We start from the raw sequence: 23,289 nt of genomic DNA, 5'->3' as shown, positions 1-23,289 counted from the left end.
TGGCAACAAGACGAGCTTTGTAACGCTCAATAGAACCATCAGACTTGATCTTGATCTTAAAGACCCAACGAGAACCTATAGCACGTTTGTCTGGTGGTAGAGACACCATAGTCCAAGTACCTGTTTTGTGCAAAGCAGAAAGTTCATCGTTCATAGCCTGCTGCCAAAGAGGAGTGCATAGCCTGCTCTCAAAGAGGATCAAGAACAACCTCTTGATAGGAGGATGGCTCAGATAACCTGTGGAGAGGGGTCAAAGCAGAAGCAAAAGAAGTAGAATAAATGTTGTAAACAAAGTCAGGGAGCTGAGTGGACTTATGGATACGTTGAGGATAACGACGAGGAAGATGAGGTGGTTGAGGTTGAGGATCACCAATCTGCAGAGGGTCATGGGCAGGCGGGGGGGTATGAGGAGCTTCATCCCTGAAATTCTCAAAATTAAAGTCATTTGGACCATCAATATCCGCAACAAATGGATCAATATGAATGAGATCAGACCTGGTAATGTTTTGAGAGTCAGATGGAATAGAATAAAAAGGCAAATGCTCAAGAAAAACAACATGACGAGAAATATACAATTTACGAGTAGAAGGATTATAACAACGATAACCTTTCTGACCATCCCCATAACCAAGAAAGACACATATGGCAGATCGAGGAGTCAATTTACTCCGTTCAACATGAGGAAGAAGAACAAAACAAGTGGAACCAAAAACCCTCAATGATGAATAATCAGGAGGATGACCATACAACCTTTCAAAAGGAGACAAACCTGAAGTAACAGAAGAAGGAATTCTGTTAATGACATGAACCGCAGTTTTGACAGCCTCACCCCAGAACTCAGAAGGAGCCGATGCTGACAGAAGCATAGAACGGGCTGTTTCAAGAATATGACGATGCTTTCTTTCAGTAACTCCATTTTGTTCAGGGGTGTCAGTACAAGAGGCTTGGTGAACTGTTCCATCAGAGGAAATTAACTCGGAGAATTTGTTAGAGGTGTATTCACCACCTAAATCACAGCGGATGCACTTAATAACAGAGTTATATTGAGTATTAACCAAAGCATGAAAATGACAATAAATACCAAAGAATTCAGAACGATGTTTCATAAGGAAAATCCAACAATAACGGGTGTAATCATCAATGAAAGAGACATAATATCTTGATCCACTTTTAGTAGCAATTGGGGATGGGCCCCATACATCAGAATGAACCAAATCAAAAGGTGCCTTAGAAATTGAAACACTCTTAGGAAAAGGTAAAGCAGAAAACTTGGCAAGTTTACAACCACAACAGTCAGAAATGTTATTTGGTTGTAATGATCCTAAGACTCCCGTTGATGCTAAGTATTTCAAACGAGGAGAAGATACATGATCCAGACGAGAATGCCATAAATAAAACTTAGAAGAAGACAAATTCAAACGAAAAGATGATAAATCAACAGTAGGAGCTGCAACATGTGGAAGCTTCAGTTCATCCAAAATATAAAGCCCCCCCTGTCTATGGCCTGTCCCAATCAGCCTCTTCGATTGAGGATCCTGCACATAACAATGAGTTGAGGAAAATAAGATTGAGAAACCAGAATCACACAGTTGACTAACAGAAGTAAGACTTAAAGTGAGGTTAGGTATATAATAAACATCAGAGAGAGATAGTTTAGGTGTAGAAACAGAACCAACTCCTTCCAATAACATAGGAGTTCCATCAGCAGTCATAACAGATACACAGGACGGCTTATGTACAGATGTAAAAGATTTAAAGTCAGATGACATATGATGGGACGCTCCAGAGTCAAGGATCCATATGGAGGATGATATACCTGATGAACCAGCAGAAGACAGACCTACATTAGGAGAGACTGACATAGCATTTAGGCTGAGATGCAAGAAACTTCTGAAATTGTTCTACCAGGTCAGACATGTTAGACCCAGAGTGAACCATCCCAGGGGTGGCAGATGGAGAAACAGCAGTAGCAGCAGTAACATTGGAAGATTGAGATGTGTGCTGAAAGTTCCTGTATTTCGACTGAGGCGGACGCCACTGAGGTGGTTGATAAGGTTGCTCCTTCTTCAATAATTTTGGACATTGAGCCTTCCAATGACCCTTTTCCTTACAGAAGCTACATTCATCATAATTGACTCTGCCTTGAGATTTTCCTTTCACAACAGGAGCAGCAAACACAGAGGGGCTTGGCAGAATCCCTTTGTCAACAATTCCCTTTTCAGAGTGGGACTTCAAACGAACTTCTTCAGCTAAAAGTTCATTAACAACAGAGTCAACAGATGGCAGAGGAGTGCGATGCAAAATGGAACCACGTAGGCCTTCAAAATCATTTCGAAGAGCCATCAAAAACTGTACTAAACGCTGTTGTTCCCGGCGATCAGTGTACGGTGTGAATGCTTGCAATTCTGCAGATTCAGTGAGTGCCAATTGGTCCCAAAGATTAGTCATAGCAGAATAAAACTCTTGGATGCTCATGCTATGTTGTTGGAGAGCTCGAATATCAATCTCTAACTGATATTGTTTTGCAAAATTGGACTGCATATACAATCGTTTAAGGTGCTCCCAAACCTGAGATGCTGAATCATATTTTGCAAGTTGAACACCAATAGATTGCGAAACAGAATTATTAATCCAAGTAATAATTTTCGAGTTGTTCACTTCCCAAGTTTCTAACTCCTTTGCATAATTTTCAGTAGCACTATTTGTAGGTTTAACAAAAGTTCCAGAAACATATCCCCACATTCGTTTACCAATCAGAAAATTTCTCATCACATAACTCCAATATGCATAATTGGAAGATCCATTTAGTTGCACACTAATGGATTGCAAAGAATCATCTCTTTCAGTTGCCATAACTAACAAGCACAACAACAGGGAAATCGAAATGCAAAGGGAAAGAGAAACAGAAAACCTAACAAATTCGCTCAGCAAAAACTGCGAATCTGAAACTGAGATCTCCGATCTGCGAACTGCGGAGGCTGATCTACCACTACAAAGAAAAAAAGATGATGGAACCCAGAAGCATGAACATGATCTGCGAAAAATTTCGAATCGAACCCCAAACAAGTGGGCGCTGCCCCCCTGTAAACCTTAGCAAACCTTGCTCTTGATACCATGTTAGATCAGCTGCATAGGTAAAGAGAAGGCAGAGGAGAAGAAGAATAAGAAAGAAGGGAGATAAATGCAAATGGGATTAATAATAGAGATAAGGCCAAAGGGCCAATACATAGGAAGTTAGGAAAATACAAGAAGACAAGATTACCCTTTACTAATAACTAAAATACATTTAACAATTATTAGTATAGGAGTTTTACATGTAATTTATATTTTGCAAGAGTTTAATAGTCCTTAACACACAATTAATATATCTATAAAAAATAATATGTTGAAATTTTATACTATAAATTTATACTTGCATCATTCCACAACTTGATTATACCAAAATAAACTCACATCACCTCATCAAATGTCACATGTCATCTATTTCTTCATTTTTTCTCTCCTAAATGGTTTCCTGATAATCATATGCACATTTCCACACTATATTTGCCCTTTCTTGACAATAGTAATACTTTAATAAATAATTATTGCATTTTTTATGGTTACATCTTAAATTACATTTGAATTGATATTAAGGTATGTGACTCTCTCTTTCCCATCTAACATTCTTTTTCTTTCAACGATCTTATTTTTCTTCAGTTTCATTTTATTTTATTATGTCTCTTCATTATCATATTTTTCTTTCTCTTTCAATCATCCTCTGATATTTAAGTACATTTTCATTGATTTTTTGGTTTATTTTGTAGATATGTTCTTATTTTATCATTGATTTTTTTGTTTAATTTTTCATTGATTTCCTTATTTTATAAACATGTTCTCACTTATTTCATTATTTTGTAGATATATTCTTCCATCAATTCTCTTTTTTAGCGTCTAATAAGCAAAGGTATCTTCCTCGAGGGAGATCAAACCTTCAAAACATATGGCATGTACCCAATCTCCATTATATATACATTCACTTACAATATTACATTTATTTGTTTATTTATTTTTGTTATTAATATATTTATCTCCTCTTTTTATCTCATTGTTATCATTTTCTCTCCTTATTTATAGTTTGGTTCTCTCCTGAAGAATCTCTGCAAGTTAATTTTCTCTATTTGCGTCATTTATTTTACTTATATTTTTTTATTCAAAGAATCACTATTTTAATTTTTTGTTTTGCATATTTCAGAAACACCTAAAGTGTATCCTCCTCTAAAATAAGGAAAAGATCATGGTTAGTTACTTGCATTAACTATTGAAATTATTGAACAAATAAATGAATTTTTTTTTAGTTTAATTTCAAGTAAAAATATTTATAATTCAATTCAATCAGTTATTAAGTTGAAGCAAATAACTTTAAAGTTAATAATATTAGGTGATGAAAATGAATACAATAGTTCTGATTCTATTAATATGTGTAATACTAATGAGGGTCAAAATTCAACCTATTAACTCATCAATTTTTAGATGCACTTGTAATTTTTGGTCTTCCGGATCATAAAATCAAGTTTTTCTATACTATGATATTATATATATTTAATATTTATCAGGTTGAACATGAAGGACATTGAATTTGGAAGGATATATGAATTTCAAAATAACAAAATTTGAAGTTGTTCCTTATACTTAAAGAAATAATATAAGATATAATATGTATGTTCTTAATCATGTGGTAAAAACATATTGTCTCGTGCATTCACACTTGTAACTTGATGGTGTTCATTAACAATTAGTTTTAACACTATGATAAGAATTGAATAGAGGTAATTGTGTTTCCAATATATTACATATTTGATGTTTGATTATAGATTACACACTTACGAAACTGTAATTTTGAAAATTAAATTTACATTGGAAAATATTACTAATTTATTTTTACCATCAATGCTATTTAAATTTTACAACATTGAAAATGTTATATTTGGGTTTAAAAATCAAATGATTGTTAGAACTAAAATGTAATCATATATATCTCATAATTATATAAAAGATAAGGACTTCAACGTTAGAAAAACTAATAAATATTACATATGTTACCCATATTTTTCAAATGTAGAAAAACATAGATAAAAAGGAAAAAAACAAACGTATAAAAGTTAAAAATAATAATATAAAAGGTTAATTTATTTAAACAAAATTTAATTAAAATAGTTAGCATCTAACAAGAACAATATTACAACATAATTAGCAAATTGGTGTGACTCTAAGCACTCATTCCATTTTTTATATTTTTTTATTCTTTTTCCAATCATATGTAACAATCAACATTTTTTAGGAATAATCTTTAACTCTATATCAATAATTTTTTTTTCTTTTAATTATTAGTTAATTTAGGAATCAACCATGAATTTAGGTATGTTCATCAATAGAAAGCTTCAACTCTATGATAAGAATTGAATTGAGGTAATTGTGTTACCAATATATTACATATTTAATGCTTGATTGTACATTACACGATTACAAATATGCAATTATGAAACTTCAATTTCTATTAGAGAATTGTTACTAATTTTATTATACCATCAATGTTATTCAAAATTTAAAATGTTGAAATAATTATATTTAGATATAAAAGTCAAATGACTCTTATGCTTGAAACATAATTATATCTATTTCATAATTATGTAACATGTAAGAAATTCAATGTTAGAAAAACTATCAAATACTCCATATGTTACACATATTTTTCAAATGTAGAAAAACATAGATAAAGATAAAAAAAAATAAGCATATAAAAATTAAAATAATGATATAAATTAAGATACAAAATGTTCATTTATCCAAACAAAGTTTAATTAAAAATAATTACTAACTAGAAAATAAAAATAAGTAAATTTATAAAATAAATATAATACAAAAAATAAAATAAAAATATAGAATAGCTCAAGAGATTACTTCTCTTTTTTGTAGTTTAGTTTATGAATTTAGTTTTTATACATTATAAATATAAAGTTTTTTCTCTCTAACAACTAATTGTATATCATTCTATATATGACTTATATAATAATTATTATGAATGTAAAAAAATTGTAATGAGTCAATACTGATTTATTGACATTATAAAGTATATTTACATTATGTGTGCATGCTGGTTAAATGTAATAATGAGAATAATAAAAAAAGGTAACAATAAATTAATGTAAAAGATGATCTAAAGACAAAAATTAAATAAGGCACTATGAATATGACGATGCTTTATAAAAAGGTTGGGTTGGGGTGTTAAGGCTAGGAGAGAGAAGCGGCAAAAAATGAGAATGTGAGAATCAGGTGTAAGGTTTAAATGTTGCATATTAAAATAATACATGTGTATCTTAATTCAATACATTCAATAAAATATAATATAATTTCAATAATGGTGAAACAATAATTTCTAATAAAATCAATTTCAATAATACATGGTATCTTAATTTTTATAAAGGTGAGAGAATATAATTTCAATAAATTCAATTTCAATATAAATTATGTATATCAAAATAATGCATATTAATTCAATGCAGATGTATACTGCACGAATAATTAGTATACTTAAACATACATACCAATAATTATCGGTAATTCAATAATGTTAGGTAGGTTTGATGCTTGATTGTTACAGATTACATGATTATGACATTTACAATTATGAAACTGAATTTGCCTATGAGAAACGTTACTAATTTATTTTTATGCCATTCAAATTCCAAAATATTGAAATGATTATATTTGTATTTAAAAAGCAAATGACTATTTGAATTGATGCATAATCATTCTATTTTATAATTGTGTAACGGGTCAGAGATTCAAAGTTGGAAAAGCTATCAATATTCTATGTTTTACATATATTTTTCAAATATTCTTATTGTATTATTGAGATTCAACATCAACAATATTGTTTAATGTCATTAAGATTTATTACTTCAAATTGTTGATTAAAATTATTTTATGCTTTTGTTTTGTAACCATTTGACTTACATGTCTATTTTTTGTTTCAACTCATATAGCTTTAATACTTATATTGTATTATTAAATTAATACATGTTTCTATTTAACTAAAAACCTAAGTTTTTTATTTAACTATAAATATTAATACATTTTTCAGTACTAACACAGAGTGATCCGTGCGGACCGCACAGGTATACCGTTAGTTATCTCTATGGTAAAGTTGGATGAGACTCCTATCTAATAATAAATATGCAATTACTCTTAAAAAATAAAGGAAAATTAAAATGTAATGACATTTATGTCCTTTCCATTTATGGTGAGATTACACTTTTATGTTTGTAACTAAGAGTGTTGGCGATGTTTGAAATATGTTATTATATGAAGTTCTACATTGCATAACATTAAAGTAGAGTAGAATATCAATATTATGTATTGGACTCGGGTCCCTTGTTGTAATGTGTACCAGATATAAGCATCAAATAGAAACACAACATGGGAGGTAGGCTCATGGATGTGCTAGAGTTTGTAACTGTTATTCTCTAATAATATCTTGGTAACCACTCAACAAACCTCGTTAACAAATTTTTTTGTTTCTTCTCTTCTATTTATTATACGCCATTTATTTGATTGTTTGTGACTAATGTTGTGCAACTATCGCTTCCGCTACACCAACAAAAGAGAAAAATAAGATTTTATCTCTTCAATAAATGGAAATGATATTGTTCTAGTAAAATTATATATTGTATGTTTTTCTTAGATTTGAAACAATAACAAGAAAGCAAAATATTTTGTACCCCGTTATAAGGGAACAATGATTCTCTCATTTACTTGGGAGAAGACTTTTTTATTTTTTTTAGTTTAATGATATAAATGTTATCTCATTATAAATAAAATGATAAAAATGTCATAATATATTCTTTTGAGAGAATCAAATCTACTTATTTCAAGAATAAGTTTAAAAAACTTACTTCACATCTTAGTCAATCATTATAAGGAAATCTATTGGTTCAAATCTACTCACGATTTAAAGTATTAGATTTCTCAAGAATGAATGACTAAGATTTAAGTAGGTTTTCTAAAATTAATCTCCGAGTAAATTTATCATCTCCCTGTTCTTTTTTTGTTTTTATAACACTCGTTTCTTCAGTATTATCGTCACAATGACACTATAGCCACATAGGTACATTTTAGTAACTCTTAGGAATGTTGTCTTTAGTGTACAAATGATCAGTAATAATAATAAAACGAAATTAATATTACCTAATTTGGAATCTAGTCACCTAAGAAAAATAAATTTTTTATTACCTAATGAAGAGATCACACACATTGCAAATATACACATAAATCGAAGTAGGAGAAATGCAACAATCGTTTATTCATTAAGAAAATAACTTATAAATAAGCACCATGCACATGATATCCTACCTACCTCAAATTGCATCCAAATAAAATGAGTGTTTCTAACAAGAAAAAATATAATATAAAGTAAACAAGAAAAGTACAAGCACACGTAAAGATTGTGAATCATATTACTAAGGTTTAGTATAAAAGAAAACCCCTTTCATACATTTAGTCTTAAACATAATAGAAAAGGATCATATCATAGTCGGAAAACATAGCATGATTTCAAGCATTTGATATTAGAAAATGGATTTGGCTACATTTATCTCAACCTTACTCCTTTCAGCACTAGCCTCTAAAATCATTTGGCATTGGTTCATAGGAAGCTATTTCTCTTTGCACAAAAACAAGAACCTTCCTCCTGGCCCACCAAGGTGGCCTATTGTAGGTAACCTTCTTCAATTAGGGAAACTCCCACATAGAGATTTTGCATCTTTATGCAACAAATATGGACCCTTAGTTTATCTCAAATTGGGCAACATTGATGCCATTACAACTAATGACCCTGAAATCATACGTGAAATACTTCTTCGCCAAGATGATGTTTTTGCCTCTCGACCAAACACTCTTGCTGCTATTCACTTAGCATATGGTTGTGGTGATGTTGCATTAGCCCCTCTAGGCCCACATTGGAAACGTATGAGAAGAATTTGCATGGAGCATTTGTTAACAACAAAGAGGCTTGAATCTTTCTCAATGCAACGTCAAGATGAAGCACAACATCTTGTTAAGGATGTTTGGGCCCAGGCCCGGGCCAAAAAGCCCATCAACTTAAGGGAAGTGTTGGGTGCTTTCTCAATGAACAATGTTACTAGGATGTTGTTGGGGAAACAATATTTTGGGTCAAAATGTTCGGGTCCACAAGAGGCTATGGAGTTTATGCATATAACTCATGAGTTGTTTTGGTTGTTGGGTGTGATATATTTAGGTGACTATCTTCCAATATGGAGGTGGGTAGATCCTTTTGGATGTGAAAAGAAAATGAGGGAAGTGGAAAAAAGAGTGGATGATTTTCACTCCAAAATTATTGAAGAGCATAGAAAGGCAAAGAAGGATAAAAAGATAGGTGAGGAAGATGATGAAGAAATGGATTTTGTGGATGTTTTACTATCTTTGCCAGGTGAAGATGGAAAAGAACATATGGATGATAGAGAAATCAAAGCTTTAATTCAGGTATTGGGACTTCTATTTAACAAATTTTTTTCTTTCATTTTTATTTAAGGTGTTGAAATATACATAAAAAAGGTAAGATAAAATACCTATCATGTCTAAGCTGCCTTTAATTTCTGCAAAAAAATAACACAACATAACATTTGGCCCATTGTTTGTTTTTAAAATAATTTTAATACGAAACAAAAACCTTCTCATGAACAACATAAAATTCATAATAACTCTTGTCCCTAGCTAATCAAGGGGAGCGAGTTCAACTCCTCTCCAGTACCGGAGAAACCAGTACTGGAATATGAGGTTGAGAATTTTTTAAAGAATTTTTATTTATTTTTAATAAAAAATAACATGTAATCATAGTCATCCTATCCAGTACTGGAGAGGATCCATTTCCCGGTTGAGTACTCTTTTAACTATCCAATATTATTCATTGCACCAAACATATCATAATAATGATTATTATAGGCATAATTGTTCCATATTTAATATGTATAGTTGTATACACCACTAACAATATAAATATTTTTTACATTGCAAATTCATTATTCTTATCTTAATAATTATTGCCTTTGAAATAAAACTATTACAAATAAATAATACTGTAAAAAAACTTTACACTCATACTTAATATTTAACACTCAATCAATTCTATTATTTACATAACTAAAATTGTACTGTGATTTGTATTTTTCATGTATGCATAAAGTGCACTTGTTATACCCAACTACACATTGACACTTTCATAAGTATATATTATCTATAGTTGATGTAACTCTATCTATCTTATACTTTAGCAGTTGAATCATTGGTATCACGTTGCTTAGTTATAAAAATAATTGCTGACAATATTGATGTAGGATATGATAGCTGCGGCAACAGATACATCAGCTGTTACCAACGAATGGGCAATGGCAGAAGTGATAAAGCATCCACGTGTCCTCCAAAAAATCCAACAAGAACTTGATCAAGTTGTGGGTCCCAACAGAATGGTAGCAGAATCAGATTTACCACACCTTAATTACCTACGATGTGTTGTTCGTGAAACTTTTCGCATGCACCCAGCAGGACCATTCCTCATACCACACGAATCCACACGTGCAACCACAATCAACGGCTACCATATACCTGCTAAGACACGTGTCTTCATCAACACACATGGTTTGGGTCGAAACACAAAGATATGGGACACCGTAGAGGAGTTTAGGCCAGAGAGGCATTGGTTATGTGATGGAAGTAGAGTTGAGATTAGCCACGGGATTAACTTTAAGATATTGCCGTTTAGTGCTGGGAAGAGAAAGTGTCCTGGTGCACCACTTGGTGTGACTTTGGTTTTGATGGCTTTGGCTAGACTCTTTCATTGCTTTGATTGGAACCCACCTAATGGGTTGAATCATGAAGATATAGATACTAGGGAAGTTTATGGAATGACTATGCCTAAGGTTGAACCATTGATTGCCCTTGCTACGCCTCGTCTGCCAAAGCATATGTATAATTAAGGCATTTTGGGTTTTAGTAAATTTTATGAATATAATAAAGGAAGTTTCAAATATTGTCAAGGAAGAGTGCGTGAATTTTTTTAAGATGGGGACATTTTTTTAGGATTTATCACATTTAGAGATTATGTTAGTGGGATAAATTAATAGTTTAAAATTAAATAAGATTACTTCAATATGTTTCATAAACAATGGAGAGTATTGGTGATTTTTGTTGGTGCCACCATTCCTTAAGTTGTTTATGCTGCCCTAGTTGCCACCAATTGCCAAACTATTAATGTGGGTACACATCTGCCCAATAAGTTTGTTATGTCATTAAGTGTATCATCAATTGTGATTGGTTAAAAAAATAATAAATTAATAATAATATTTCTTCAACCAATTATAAAATCACAGTACATTTATGATACAACTTATGAGACAACAGATGTGCTCCAATTATTGGAGTGACTCCATCACCAAGGCTTCTTTGATTCATTTTATTGAAGGGAGTATTTGTACGAAGGTGGCGATATCTCATGTTAAGGGAGCTCAAGTTTTATATGAAGTGCACGGTTTTAAGAATCAAGTCATTCGTGCAAGCACTCTAATTTTGATTTCTCCCACTCTTGTAAGAGCTACTTCTCCTTCACCATTTCCATCACTCTCTGCAGAGGGAAAATGTTGATTAAATATTTTAAACCACATGGTATTGATTATGAATGTAAACCGCCTTATTCATTAAAAAAAATTAACCAAGTCAATGGACTACACTATATAATGTTTTTTTTAGCAAAATTATGGTCATGAAGTTCTTGTTATTGGTTAATATGTATTATTTGCACGGATATAATAACCTTGAATGGTTCAATTTTAGAGGGATAACAATTGGTTAATTCAGTTCATGTTTTTCATGGCCCAAAATCCAAATCAAATATATAGAGTAGTTTAGTTCACTAATTTACTTACTTACTTGAAAATTTTAAAAACTTGAAAATCACAACACATTAAAAAAGAAAAATAATTCTTTTAAAATATATTATATCAACCAAATTCTATACTATTCAAACCTAAATAAAAGTTGTCCACAATTTGATTTGGTTTGAATAAATTGACAAGATTAATATTTAAAGGAATCTTCCAATTTGATCAGGTTTCACAGTTTCCAAGATTCAGGTTGAAACGACTTACACAACTTATTTAATTATTTTTTACCCCTTTAACTATTGTGTTACCTTTTACATGATTTATTATTCTTATTAGGACTGTTTAGATGAAGTATCATTCTTATTAAGATGTTTACATCTATTCTTTACATATGTTTAAACCAACTAGAGCAAGATTATAATATCCTTTTCTATAAAAATTGTACCCAAACTTCAATACAATATAATCATATATCATGTATTGTTTCCACTTATTTATTCTAATATTCACATTCCAATTATCTCACTGTCCAAAATTCAAACTCATATATTGGATATCATATGCTTGTGTGGTTAATTTTTTAAAGCATAAACTATATGATATATTTTTTTAAATCATGCTTAAAACAATTAGGGATGAAGTAAATAGAAAATATTTTCTTATTTTCTAAATCTCAATTTTTTTATACAAGTTAATGATATATCCTCATTTATTTATTGGTTAAGAAACAATGTTTTTGGATCTATGAGTACCTCCTCAACAATTTAAAAAAAAAGTGTTAACTTTAACCGAATCATTTATTACATGGGCCTTTCCGGAAACAAAAACCCTAAACCCTTGTATATAGTGAAGCACTGTTGTTGTTCACCTCAATCAAACAACAAATGGCGACCCATATTTTGTGCAGAAGATTTTCCTCCAAATCCCTAACCCTACCATCCTTCATTTCTCGATCCTTCTCCACCACCACCACTACCACCTCTTCCCCTCTCCGCACCCTCGCCGCAGCTTCCTCTCTCCGCCGCAGCCCCTTCCTTCCCTCTCCTCGCACCACTCGAACCTTATCGACCCGTGCTACCTCCTCCTCGCTCAATGACCCGAACCCTAATTGGTCTAACCGTCCACCCAAAGAGACTATTTTGCTCGATGGATGTGATTTCGAACACTGGCTTGTTGTGGTTGAGAAACCTGAAGGCGACCCCACTAGAGATGAAATCATTGATTCCTATATCAAAAAACTCGCTAAGGTCGTTGGAAGGTAAATCACCAACTTAACAAAGGCTTCCAATTTTGAGTTTTTTTACTTTTTTGTGTGTAGTAATTGCCGGAATTAGTCCTTAAAAGAACGTGAATTTCAATTTAACAAATGAATATTCTTTTTTTCTTAGAGTAGCCTCTGGACTAATGTTTCACAGAATTTTGAACTTGTTTGACCTATATTTGAATTTTTTTAGGACTAAATTGAAAGGGTATTTTTTTCCATGGATGAATCTGAGTGTTCACCTTTTTTTAAGTGTTAATGTGTTATAGAATAAGATATGTGCATACATTATTTACCAGGTAAATTGAAGTTTAGTGTATTTCGGGTGTGTGGAGATATTTTCAAGGTCCATGTGATTGGAGGCTCATACAATTTATGATATCATGGGTGTTAGAAGGGTGGTGGGTAATGTTGGCTAAGGTTTAAGTGTGATTCTACAAAAGCGATTCTGGCGAAAATGTTTTTGTTGCTGATATACTGAAAATACTGCTTCGTAATGAAGATGAATTTAAGCTTTTTTGTTGTTGCAAGTTCTTCCCTCTTCATAAGTATTAATGTTCATAATAATTGCCTTTTGTGGGAAAAATACTTAAACAAGTAGTTTGTAGTGTTTATTTTTGGGTTCAGTTTTGCTGTTTCTTATTAGTAATCCCATGCCATTGCCGTGTTTGTAGAACAAATATATTTTATACTTAAGGCTGCAAGCTGAGATGGTACAGGCGGCAGCTTTTGTTTCTTATTGTCAAAACCCCCGAATATTCATATTAAATTCTTAGAGTGGTTTATGCTAAATTACATAGGCTAAAGTCTGAACCAGTGGTGTTCTATGTTAGAATGATCCAAGGCTTAAAAAGGCAGTGCCCTTGCAATTATTTCCTAATCGTTGATTACAAATGATTCACTTTTGCAGTGAAGATGAAGCAAGAATGAAGCTATATTCAGTTTCCACTAGACACTACTATGCGTTCGGGGCTCTTGTGTCGGAAGAGCTTTCATATAAAATTAAAGGTCAAGATAGTTCAAAATCTTTCTGGCTTATGTTTTTTATTTTGATAGTAGTAGGGACACTTACATATGTTTTTGAAATTGCAGAATTGGAGGGGGTTCGTTGGGTCCTTCCTGATTCATATTTGAATGTTAAGGAAAAAGACTATGGAGGTGAGAATTTTTTATACGCTACTTTTACATGATTTTAATCATGTTAGGTTTATGTCTGGGATATAACTATATTAATTTGTTATATAGCAGAATTATTATTTTATCTAAACCAAGGCTCTTCAAGCACCTATTAAGCTATGAAATTTATCATCTTTTGTAACTGGAATATGATGTAACGTAAAAGCTTTTGTCAGTTATCATGTCATATGGACCAAATAATGTCAATAATCTCATGCTTCGTGACCTTTTCCTTTTCCTTCTGCAGGGGAGCCATTTATAAACGGACAAGCAGTTCCATATGATCCCAAGTATCACGAAGAGTGGGTTAGGAACAATGCCCGAGCAAATGAAAGGAACAGACGCAATGACAGGCCTCGTAATGCTGACAGGTCAAGAAATTTCGATAGGAGGAGGGAAAATGTAGTGAGTAGAGATGTGCAGGATAGGCCTCCTATACCAAATCAGGGTCCTCCACAGGATAGGCCACCTATTCCAAATCAGGGTCCTCCACGTGCTGCAAGCAACATAGGTGGATACCCTCAGAACGCAGCTGGATATCCTCCCCAGAACACAGGTGCATATCCTCCCCAGAATGGTAGCAGATATCCCCCCCAGAACACAGGTGGATATCCTCCTCAGAATGCTGGTCCGTATCCTCCCCAGAACGTGGGTGGATATCCTCCCCAGAATGCTGGTCCAAATCCTCCCCAGAACACGGGTGGATATCCTCCTCAGAATGCTGGCCCGCATCCTCCCCAGAACTCAGGTGGATATCCTCCTCAGAATGCTGGCCCGCATCCTCCCCAGAACTCAGGTGGATATCCTCCTCAGAATGCTGGCCCGTATCCTCCCCAGAACTCAGGTGGATATCCTCCTCAGAATGCCAATGGATATCCTCCCCAGAATGCTCCTCAGAATGCAGGAGGGGTTCCACCATACCAGAATGCGGGTGGGTTTCAACCGAATGCAGGATGGTCAAGCACTGCTCCCAACAGAGACCAGTAGCCGTGGTCCAAATGCAGAGATGTTAAGTCTTGTGGCCATGTAGATAAAGAAGAGTTGTGTCCATGGCAACTGAGCGGTTATGGCATGTTTCTGAAGAAATTATCATTTCATTTTTACTTGTGAACGTAACAGCCTTATATCTTATGTCTTAGGTTGTGGTGTGGTCTTGTGTACGACAGGGATGGACCCATGGTTATAACTTTTAAGCTGCGGGCCTCATTAAGCTGTTCATCTTTAACAAACCTTGTATTTTTTCTCCTGCCATGTAGTTTGAATTTAGGATGCAATATTATTTGGCTCAACAGATAACAATGACATTGATATCTCTACACATAATATTTGGAACATTTAGCTTCACTCCTCTGAAAATGCGAATGACATTGTTGATTTTAGTTAGGAGAAGAATAATGCCGTGTTCACACTCATTCCTCAGATTGGACAGGATATTGTTTTCTGGTTTGTTGAAAAAATGCTGCGATCAAGCGGACATGGATCCAATGATATTTGCTGATTTTATCTGCTTAAACGAACCTCATGATTTTATCACTGGCACAACCTGTTGATACTCTTTGGCTGAAGTGCTGAACTACATTTAGATTTGTAGTTTTCTTCCTCCTCAAGTGTTGTGCTCTATTGCCATTTTTAATGTTCCATCTTGAATATGTAACATTGTAACCCACCTTGCATAATTTTACCCTCATGGTAAAGATCCTCACACAGAGCTGGTTTGTTATAGATATGGGTAAAAAAAAATGACATTTTCTAAAATGATGCGGTTATTTCCCATCTGATAGGGATTAGTTTGTTTTTCTGGTTGGCTAGAAGGCCTTTGCATCTATAGTTTAATGTTGTGAATTTTTTATTCCCAAGCTGAAGATTGGTTGAGATATAGTGTGTTTAACAAAACTCATTATTGGAGTGAGCATGATTGTTCATTAACATGTGTCATGCTCTCAGCGCCCTGATTATCAGTCTTTCTGTTTTTAAAGAAGCTTGTGGATTGGTGAATGAATGTGTTACTTCCTTCTGTGTTTCCTATTTTGTTCTCATTTTCTTTCAATATTCAAGGTTTGGATGGGAAAGGGATCCATAAGCATTATGAGATGTTTTTACTAATGTTATAGAAGCCTGATTTAGTCTAACTTATTTATGTGGCTCACCATTTTCAGTATGCTTCTACACTTTGTCTCGTCTTTCATTTATATAGTATAGTTGCGCACTGATTTTAGAAGGGACTGAATGGAAGAGAAATTGTAGTCTATATTGTATTCTAGTTAGAGACTTCAGAGATGATTTCTGTTTAAGTTTTTCATGTATTTCCTTCACGTCTTGTAATGCATGTCCGAGTCAACTTGAAAGACTTTGCTTACTTGTTTAACAAGAATGAATGCTCTAGTTTTGGTGGATCAGGCTTACTTCAAGGTTTCTTTATAAGTTTAGACATTGAGTATTTAGTGCAACAACTTATTTTGCAATATTGGAATATGATGGAATCTATAAATTTATGGTGTGACAGATAATTGGCATCTTAAAAATGTTTTCAGCCCTTCAAATAATTAATTTCAGTGTTGTAAAAACTGGTTCGTGTTGGTCGGTTCAACTAGAAAATCGGTTAACTGGTTTGTGCTGGCCGATTTAACCAGAAAATCAGTTAACCGATCCTAATACCGGTATGATAGAACAATTATACCAATTGTATAATTATGTTGGTCAAAATCAGCTAAAATTGGTCATACCAGTCGATTCTCAATTAAACTGTACGGTCATGTGACAATTTTTATTTAAAATTATTTTTTAATGAAAATGAAAGTAAATTATTGTCTTCTTTTTTTAATTTTTTAACATTAGTATTAATATGTATAACTTCGCCGATATACAGTATAATTATTGAACTACCAGTTAAACCACTGTATCATCATACGAGTACGTTGGTCGGTTTGATAACTAATATGATATTACTACCAGTGCTTAATTCATTATTTGAAAATATTTCTAAATTAGATTGTTAATATTTTTTGTTTATGTAATGTAATTTGATTTGCATGTGCTTTTACCCTATGGTGAAAAAAATTTAAATAATGTGAATTGACATTAGAAAAGTGGTTAAGGAAGAACTATCTTACGTGACATAGGAGTCACTTTGCTAGCCAAAGCAAAATAACATTATTTCAAGTAATTGTTTCACCAATGAGATTAAAGTTATGTTTAATAAAGTTGATCAAAAGCTAAAAAATAATTTGGTTGAAGGTTGACAAGTGACTTGAAGGTCGAAAATCCCTATTGAAAACTATAGAGCTTAAAATAATACAATGATGTGAAGAATAATGTAAGTGAAGAAGACATTTCACCTAATTTCAATACTATTATCAAATTCACAAGTTTTTAATTTTAGGATTCTGACTAATCATTTTAAGGCATAAAATTATGAAGTGAATTTTGCTCTCTAAATAAAACTTTTCAAGCATGTAAATTGACTACTTGTTACTAATGAATAATATTTGTTTTGTATTTAAAAACTATAATTACTTAATAAGAAGTGTGAATAAATATTTGAGAGTATTAGTATTCTTCCCTCATAATATTATGATAAAAGGGTTAATCAGCTTTTTTTTCTCTTCCTATTTCGGGCACATGATTATATTTTTTTATTTCCTTTCAAAACGGCAAATTTATAGTTAAATGCAAATAAAGTTCGAGATACGAAACACTAAATTTTTTGTACCCAAAATCAGCTTTGAAATTTTGAGTATATCAATCCATACAAATAAAGAAAGAAAAAAATTAAACCGTAGATTCTTCCTAATCTAACGAACTAGATTGAAAGTTTCTTTACTTAAACCCTCTCTTTGTACTCTCTTCACTCAAAACCCTTCCACTCTCTCAACCGTTCTCCGCGGGTGTCACTGCACCGGCCACTGTTTATTTACGGTGTTGGCCACCGATCGCCGTCACCGATTTCTGTGTCCTTGTTGTTTTCTCCCTCTATCATAGTTCACTTCAATTCGATTTTTGGTATGCTTCTTTGATCACTACCCGTATATGGTTTACCGGTTAATTTGATCACAAAATTTGTCAGGGCGTTAAAGTTTGAATCTTTCTCTTACCCTTTTCATTTTTATTGTAATGAAATATCTGCACTCTCCGATGCTAATTATGTTTTTTTCTTCATGTTTTCGGCGTGTACGTAGTTGCCTTATACGTATGTATTGAAAATTCTTGTACTTTATGTATTTATTTGTTTACTTTTGTGCTGAGTCTGATGGAATCAAACAGAGATGGGGAGAATTGGGATTTTTACGCTTTAGCTAATTGTTTAGTATTTTTAATTCAAGTTTAAAATGAATATAATTATAAACATTGCTGTTAAGTTATGATTTTTGCATAGCAATGTAACTTGATCGGAGTTTATGGATGGTCGAGTTTAATTGTTTTTGTAGGTGGTGTAGCCCTATTAGCGAGTTCAAAATAATTTAAGCTTAGTTAAAGCAGTATGATAAGTTTATATGATCAAGTAAGAGGTTATAGTTTGTTTCTAAATTTGAAATTAGGAAGAACTTTTTAGATAACTTACCTAAATTGGCTTTACAAGTCTTATAAGATAATGTGGGGGTCGATTTTTTTGGGTAAACTTCTTAGCAAGTTTGTTAAACCGTAGAGTCAACCTATGAGTGGGAAGTGGTAGGATCCTAGAGGCAGTGGAGCGTAACACAAAGCGTAGCTGCACTTAAAATACAAAAAATATCACTTAAAAATAAAATAAAATTACATTTACAAAATCGCTGTTCAGTTCACTTCACTGCCATCAGTGGCAGTGGCCGCAACTGGAGAGAAGAGATGAATATTGTGAATGGGTTTCTGAAAGTGAGACTGGGGGGGTTCCTGAAAATGTATCGGGTCGGGTCTGATCGGGGTTAAAATTTGGGCTGGGCCAGTTCTCGTGTCGAAAACACAAAATAGCAGTCAAAAACCAAAATCACCTTTCTCCTTCCTCAGCGTGAAAATGCGACGAAGTTTCGCAATCCAAAGCTTTGCGCCACCACTGGTTCGCTTTTCCGCCTGCGTTAACATGCTCTTCACCATGAAAAGTGCTGAATTGTGTGATTTGACGGTTTTAATCGCGCTTTAGATTACCTTGCTTCTTATACTGATTATGAGCTGAATTGTGTGATTTTGAAGTGTGGGATTGATTTCGTTTTTTATGATAGTATTAATGGTGCTGGTGCACCATGTAGCATGTAAGGTATCCTGTGAAACACTGGTTTGTTTGACATACTATTTTGTGTACAACTGTTTATTAACTGTGAAGTCTATCTTGGATTAAAATGCCACTTTTTTTGAACTGAGGATTCTGAGCTCCTTTTCTGGCACAGTATTACAAATTCATAATGGATTTGAAGTTCAATCATATAAACTGGGTGGGGAATATTTGCCAGAAGTTTGAAGCAGTGTGTCAAGAGGTGGATAATGTTGTAAGCAAGGTGCTATTTCACAATTCATTATTGCTTTTCTTTTTGTTCTTTTCCACCCTTGCCGTACTACGTGTTTGGAATCTGAAGAAAAAGAAAGTCCATTTCATTTACAAATGATGTCTTGTGTGAACCTCGTTTAGAAATGTTGAAATAAATTTCTGTATATTTGAGAATTTGATGATCTGATCAATTCTGATAGGGTTTTCAATTGATTTCTGATAGGATTTTCAATTGATCCCATTTCAGTTATTTAGGGTTCCAAACCCTGCATAGGGGGGTGTGGTGGGGTTACTGGTGTTTAGTCTTTCTATTTACTGGAACCTTTTGTTCCTGCCTTCCACTAACTGTTGCTCTGATCTCTGCACTCTTCCTTTTAATGGTACATAGCTTGTTTTACGTTGGTAACATTTCAATCATTAATTAATGATGCTGTTTTCTCTTAATTGGTTGTGTTCAGAATGCTGTCAAATATCTTGAGAGTCAGGTCCAGAATGTTGGAGGCAGTGTACAAAAGATATATTCTGGTGTTGTTCAAGACGTACTTCCTCTCACTCCATTGGTTAATTCTGCAAAATATCTTGAGACTCAGGTCCAGAGTGTTGGAGATAATGTACATAAGGTCTACTCTGGTGTTGTTCAACAGCTACTCCCCCACCCTCCTTTTGTTAATTCCGCAAAGCATGAAGCCTGTTCAGTGGCTCCCGAAAATGAGATTGACTCTCCAGTTAAGTCCTTTGCTGCTGTTGAAGATGATAACGAAAAAGGGGATGAGTTAACTCCTCCCAATAATTTTATTGAGTCCTTAGCGGATTCAAATGCATTTAATCTTGCTAATGATCAGCATGCTGGTTCTCCTATTGAGCATGACCTTGTGAATCAAGTTAGTGACGAAACCTGCTCAGATTCTTATATAACTCAGGAAGAGGTTGTTGGTGATGATCATTCAATAGAAACTTCTGTGGATAAAAGAGAAAACATGGATGTGACCATTAAAGAGATTGCTGTGGAGTCTGCATCTCAGCCGAAGAATTCGATATCTGTTAAAGAAAAAGAAGCCCTTGAATTCTCAATATGTAGTGAATCCTATTCTGGTTGTTCTGGCAGTGGATGTGAGGTTTTGATTGAAAAAAAGGACAACTTAGACATGAATTTAGAGCCTAACTCATGTTCGATTGTTGAAATTAATGCGACTAATTCATATAGCTCTCCAGTATTGAATTTTATGTCTCCTAGTGAGAAAGAATCAATCAAAGCCTCATTATCCAGTGATCTGTCTGATGTTGCTGATGAGGATACCCATGGTATACTAGCTGAAGTTTCAACTGCCGCTTCTGCTGTGCCATGCGGAAGGCCTATTACAGAGACAGAACCTTTATGCTTTAAAAGTTCTGCATGTTCTGAAACTCTATATTCTAAATCACTAGGAAGCTACTCCTATGAAATTGAATCTTACAAGAACAATTCAGGTGATGTTGCTTGGTCTATTTCAGATGGTTCCATGGTACATGTATATTGTGAACCGTACCCTCTTGTAGCTGGTCAGAACAAGGAATCCCAGGGTGGCCTTGCTTCCTCTGGCCACACTCAATCAGTGGAATCAAATGGTTGGTACCTTCAACTTTTTGTTTAGGATAACTTTTTGTGCATTCCACGTATCAACGAGTTTAATTACTTACAGATTATTAGAGGGAGATACTTCCACAATCAACGAAGTACTTTTTGGATAGTACATTTAGAATTTGGCATAACAGATACGTTCTGCGCATGGCAGGGCTATAATATCCTTGTCGACAAGTTGAAGTCAAAGGCATCTGTGCCTAAGATGCGGGAGCCTTTTACTTGTGCCTGTTGCTATATGTGCAAGTCTATTTCAATTAAAACAAACGGAGCAAAGAAGTTAAACTGAGATATTGTTCCATTACAAGAGACTACATATTTAAAAATAACAAAACTACCATAAATTTTCTTATAAATCCCATAATTAATGATGTTTGTATTTTATTTGACTGTAGTATCAACTATATAATATGGCTTGTGCTTTTTCAGATGAATCACTGGTCAAATCTATGGAATCTATCTTGGATGATATTCAATTGAACGATGATACAAAGCTTGAGGAAAGCTGTGTATTTGTGGATGATAGTGAGCTCCATGCAGTCTCATGTAGAACCCAAAAGCTTAGATCATACAAGGTACTCTCTCCTCTCTAATCATGTACTTGAATATATCAACTTTTTACCTAAGCTAATCTATATATTTTATTTTGTGAGTTGTGTGTTGTATGCTTAGGACAATTTGAAACTTACCAAGTAATACAACCGGTCTCAATTTATAAAAAAGAAGTTATAGTTGTTATTTGTTATGGAAGAAAGTGTGGTTGCTTCGACATATTGCCCTTGATTTCTTGTGTTTATTTGTATAAAAAATGGGTGGAGAAAGAAGATAATGAATTTTATTTTATGGAAGAGCTAAAGGGTCATTTAATGATAATTGAATGTCTATGTAAAACCATTTACACTGTGCATGTATATACCAATTAAACTCTAAGGAATAAGTCATGCTTTTAGGAAAATTAAGAAATATTATGTGTCATACTATCTTCTTCCTTCCAACAGAAAAGAATCCAGGATGCGTTTTCTTTGAAGAAAAGGTTAGTAAAGGAGTATGAACAACTAGCAATATGGTATGGAGACACAGATTTGGAGCACAGTCAAGGTTTATCGCGAACCCTGTTGCCATTTAGATCCAGAACATATGAGGACTCCAAGAATTTGCAAGGGCACGATGCTTCTGAAACTGAGTGGGAACTGCTTTAAGTGTACCATAGGCTGAATATAGATAATAATAATACACCACTTTCTTGGGCTCTTTTACTTTGAAAATGTGCATGTTGAAGGTGGTTGTACTTGCTGAAATTTACATTATTTAGGTTTCTATCTAAAACAAGCTAGTAATAAGCTTTGGTAATAATTGTGTGTGAAAACCTGCAATGTTTTTCCTTAGTACATAAATGGCATCTACTTCACAATGGTATTTAATTGATCTTGATCCAGTGCCCCAGTATGAACCTTGGATTGGATATGAGTCATTGAAGCAGTTTTCATTACTTCTGGACTTTTAATTCCCAGCTCCTGAAGAAGAAAATCTGTTGTCATTCTAATGAATGATTCAAATATGAAGGAAAATTTAGATGAATGAGTTAGCCCATATTTGCTTCAATAATTACATTATTTTTTTTTCTTATTTTCCATTTCACAAGTACAAGTAGGGTTGTTCTGCTCGTGCCATCAATAGTATTGACAATTAGGGCCACTCAGAGCTACCCTACTTGTGCCCACATAATGTCTGCATAAATTAGGATGGATATGAGCATGCATGTTCTAAAAAAGAACATAAAATATCATGTCATATCCACCTTAAACATGGACAAGACGGATTCGTGGGTCTTCCAAGTAAAACTAAA

General features: G+C 33.5%; 3 protein-coding genes across 7 annotated transcripts; all 3 read left to right on the top strand.

Annotated features, from left to right (window-relative positions):
• Nucleotides 8,550–11,063, top strand: LOC109363395 (cytochrome P450 703A2). Its single transcript, XM_019609645.1, has 2 exons — nt 8,550–9,540; nt 10,392–11,063. The coding sequence occupies exons 1-2, from the start codon at nt 8,614–8,616 to the stop codon at nt 11,028–11,030; spliced, it is 1,566 nt and encodes a 521-aa protein (XP_019465190.1). The 5' UTR covers nt 8,550–8,613; the 3' UTR covers nt 11,031–11,063.
• Nucleotides 12,768–15,688, top strand: LOC109325696 (multiple organellar RNA editing factor 8, chloroplastic/mitochondrial-like). Of its 2 annotated transcripts, XM_019558212.1 has the most exons (5): nt 12,768–13,191; nt 14,105–14,202; nt 14,287–14,352; nt 14,618–15,118; nt 15,215–15,688. In XM_019558212.1, the coding sequence occupies exons 1-5, from the start codon at nt 12,818–12,820 to the stop codon at nt 15,355–15,357; spliced, it is 1,182 nt and encodes a 393-aa protein (XP_019413757.1). In that variant the 5' UTR covers nt 12,768–12,817; the 3' UTR covers nt 15,358–15,688. The 2 variants fall into 2 exon arrangements, with proteins under 2 accessions (XP_019413757.1, XP_019413755.1); XM_019558210.1 differs by having other exon boundaries at nt 14,618–15,688.
• Nucleotides 18,120–22,864, top strand: LOC109363241. 4 transcript variants are annotated; one of them, XM_019609431.1, is made up of 6 exons: nt 18,120–18,369; nt 19,664–19,835; nt 20,284–21,327; nt 21,376–21,430; nt 21,873–22,018; nt 22,442–22,864. In XM_019609431.1, exons 2-6 carry the CDS (start codon nt 19,743–19,745, stop codon nt 22,640–22,642), a joined length of 1,539 nt encoding a protein of 512 aa, XP_019464976.1. In that variant the 5' UTR covers nt 18,120–18,369; nt 19,664–19,742; the 3' UTR covers nt 22,643–22,864. The 4 variants fall into 4 exon arrangements, with proteins under 4 accessions (XP_019464976.1, XP_019464975.1, XP_019464974.1 ...); XM_019609430.1 differs by having other exon boundaries at nt 19,728–19,835; nt 20,284–21,430; XM_019609429.1 differs by having other exon boundaries at nt 20,284–21,430.

The sequence above is a fragment of the Lupinus angustifolius genome, chromosome LG13 (genome assembly GCF_001865875.1).
Source record: "Lupinus angustifolius cultivar Tanjil chromosome LG13, LupAngTanjil_v1.0, whole genome shotgun sequence".
Taxonomy (NCBI): domain Eukaryota; kingdom Viridiplantae; phylum Streptophyta; class Magnoliopsida; order Fabales; family Fabaceae; genus Lupinus; species Lupinus angustifolius.
This window is presented reverse-complemented; position numbering and strand designations above follow the sequence as displayed.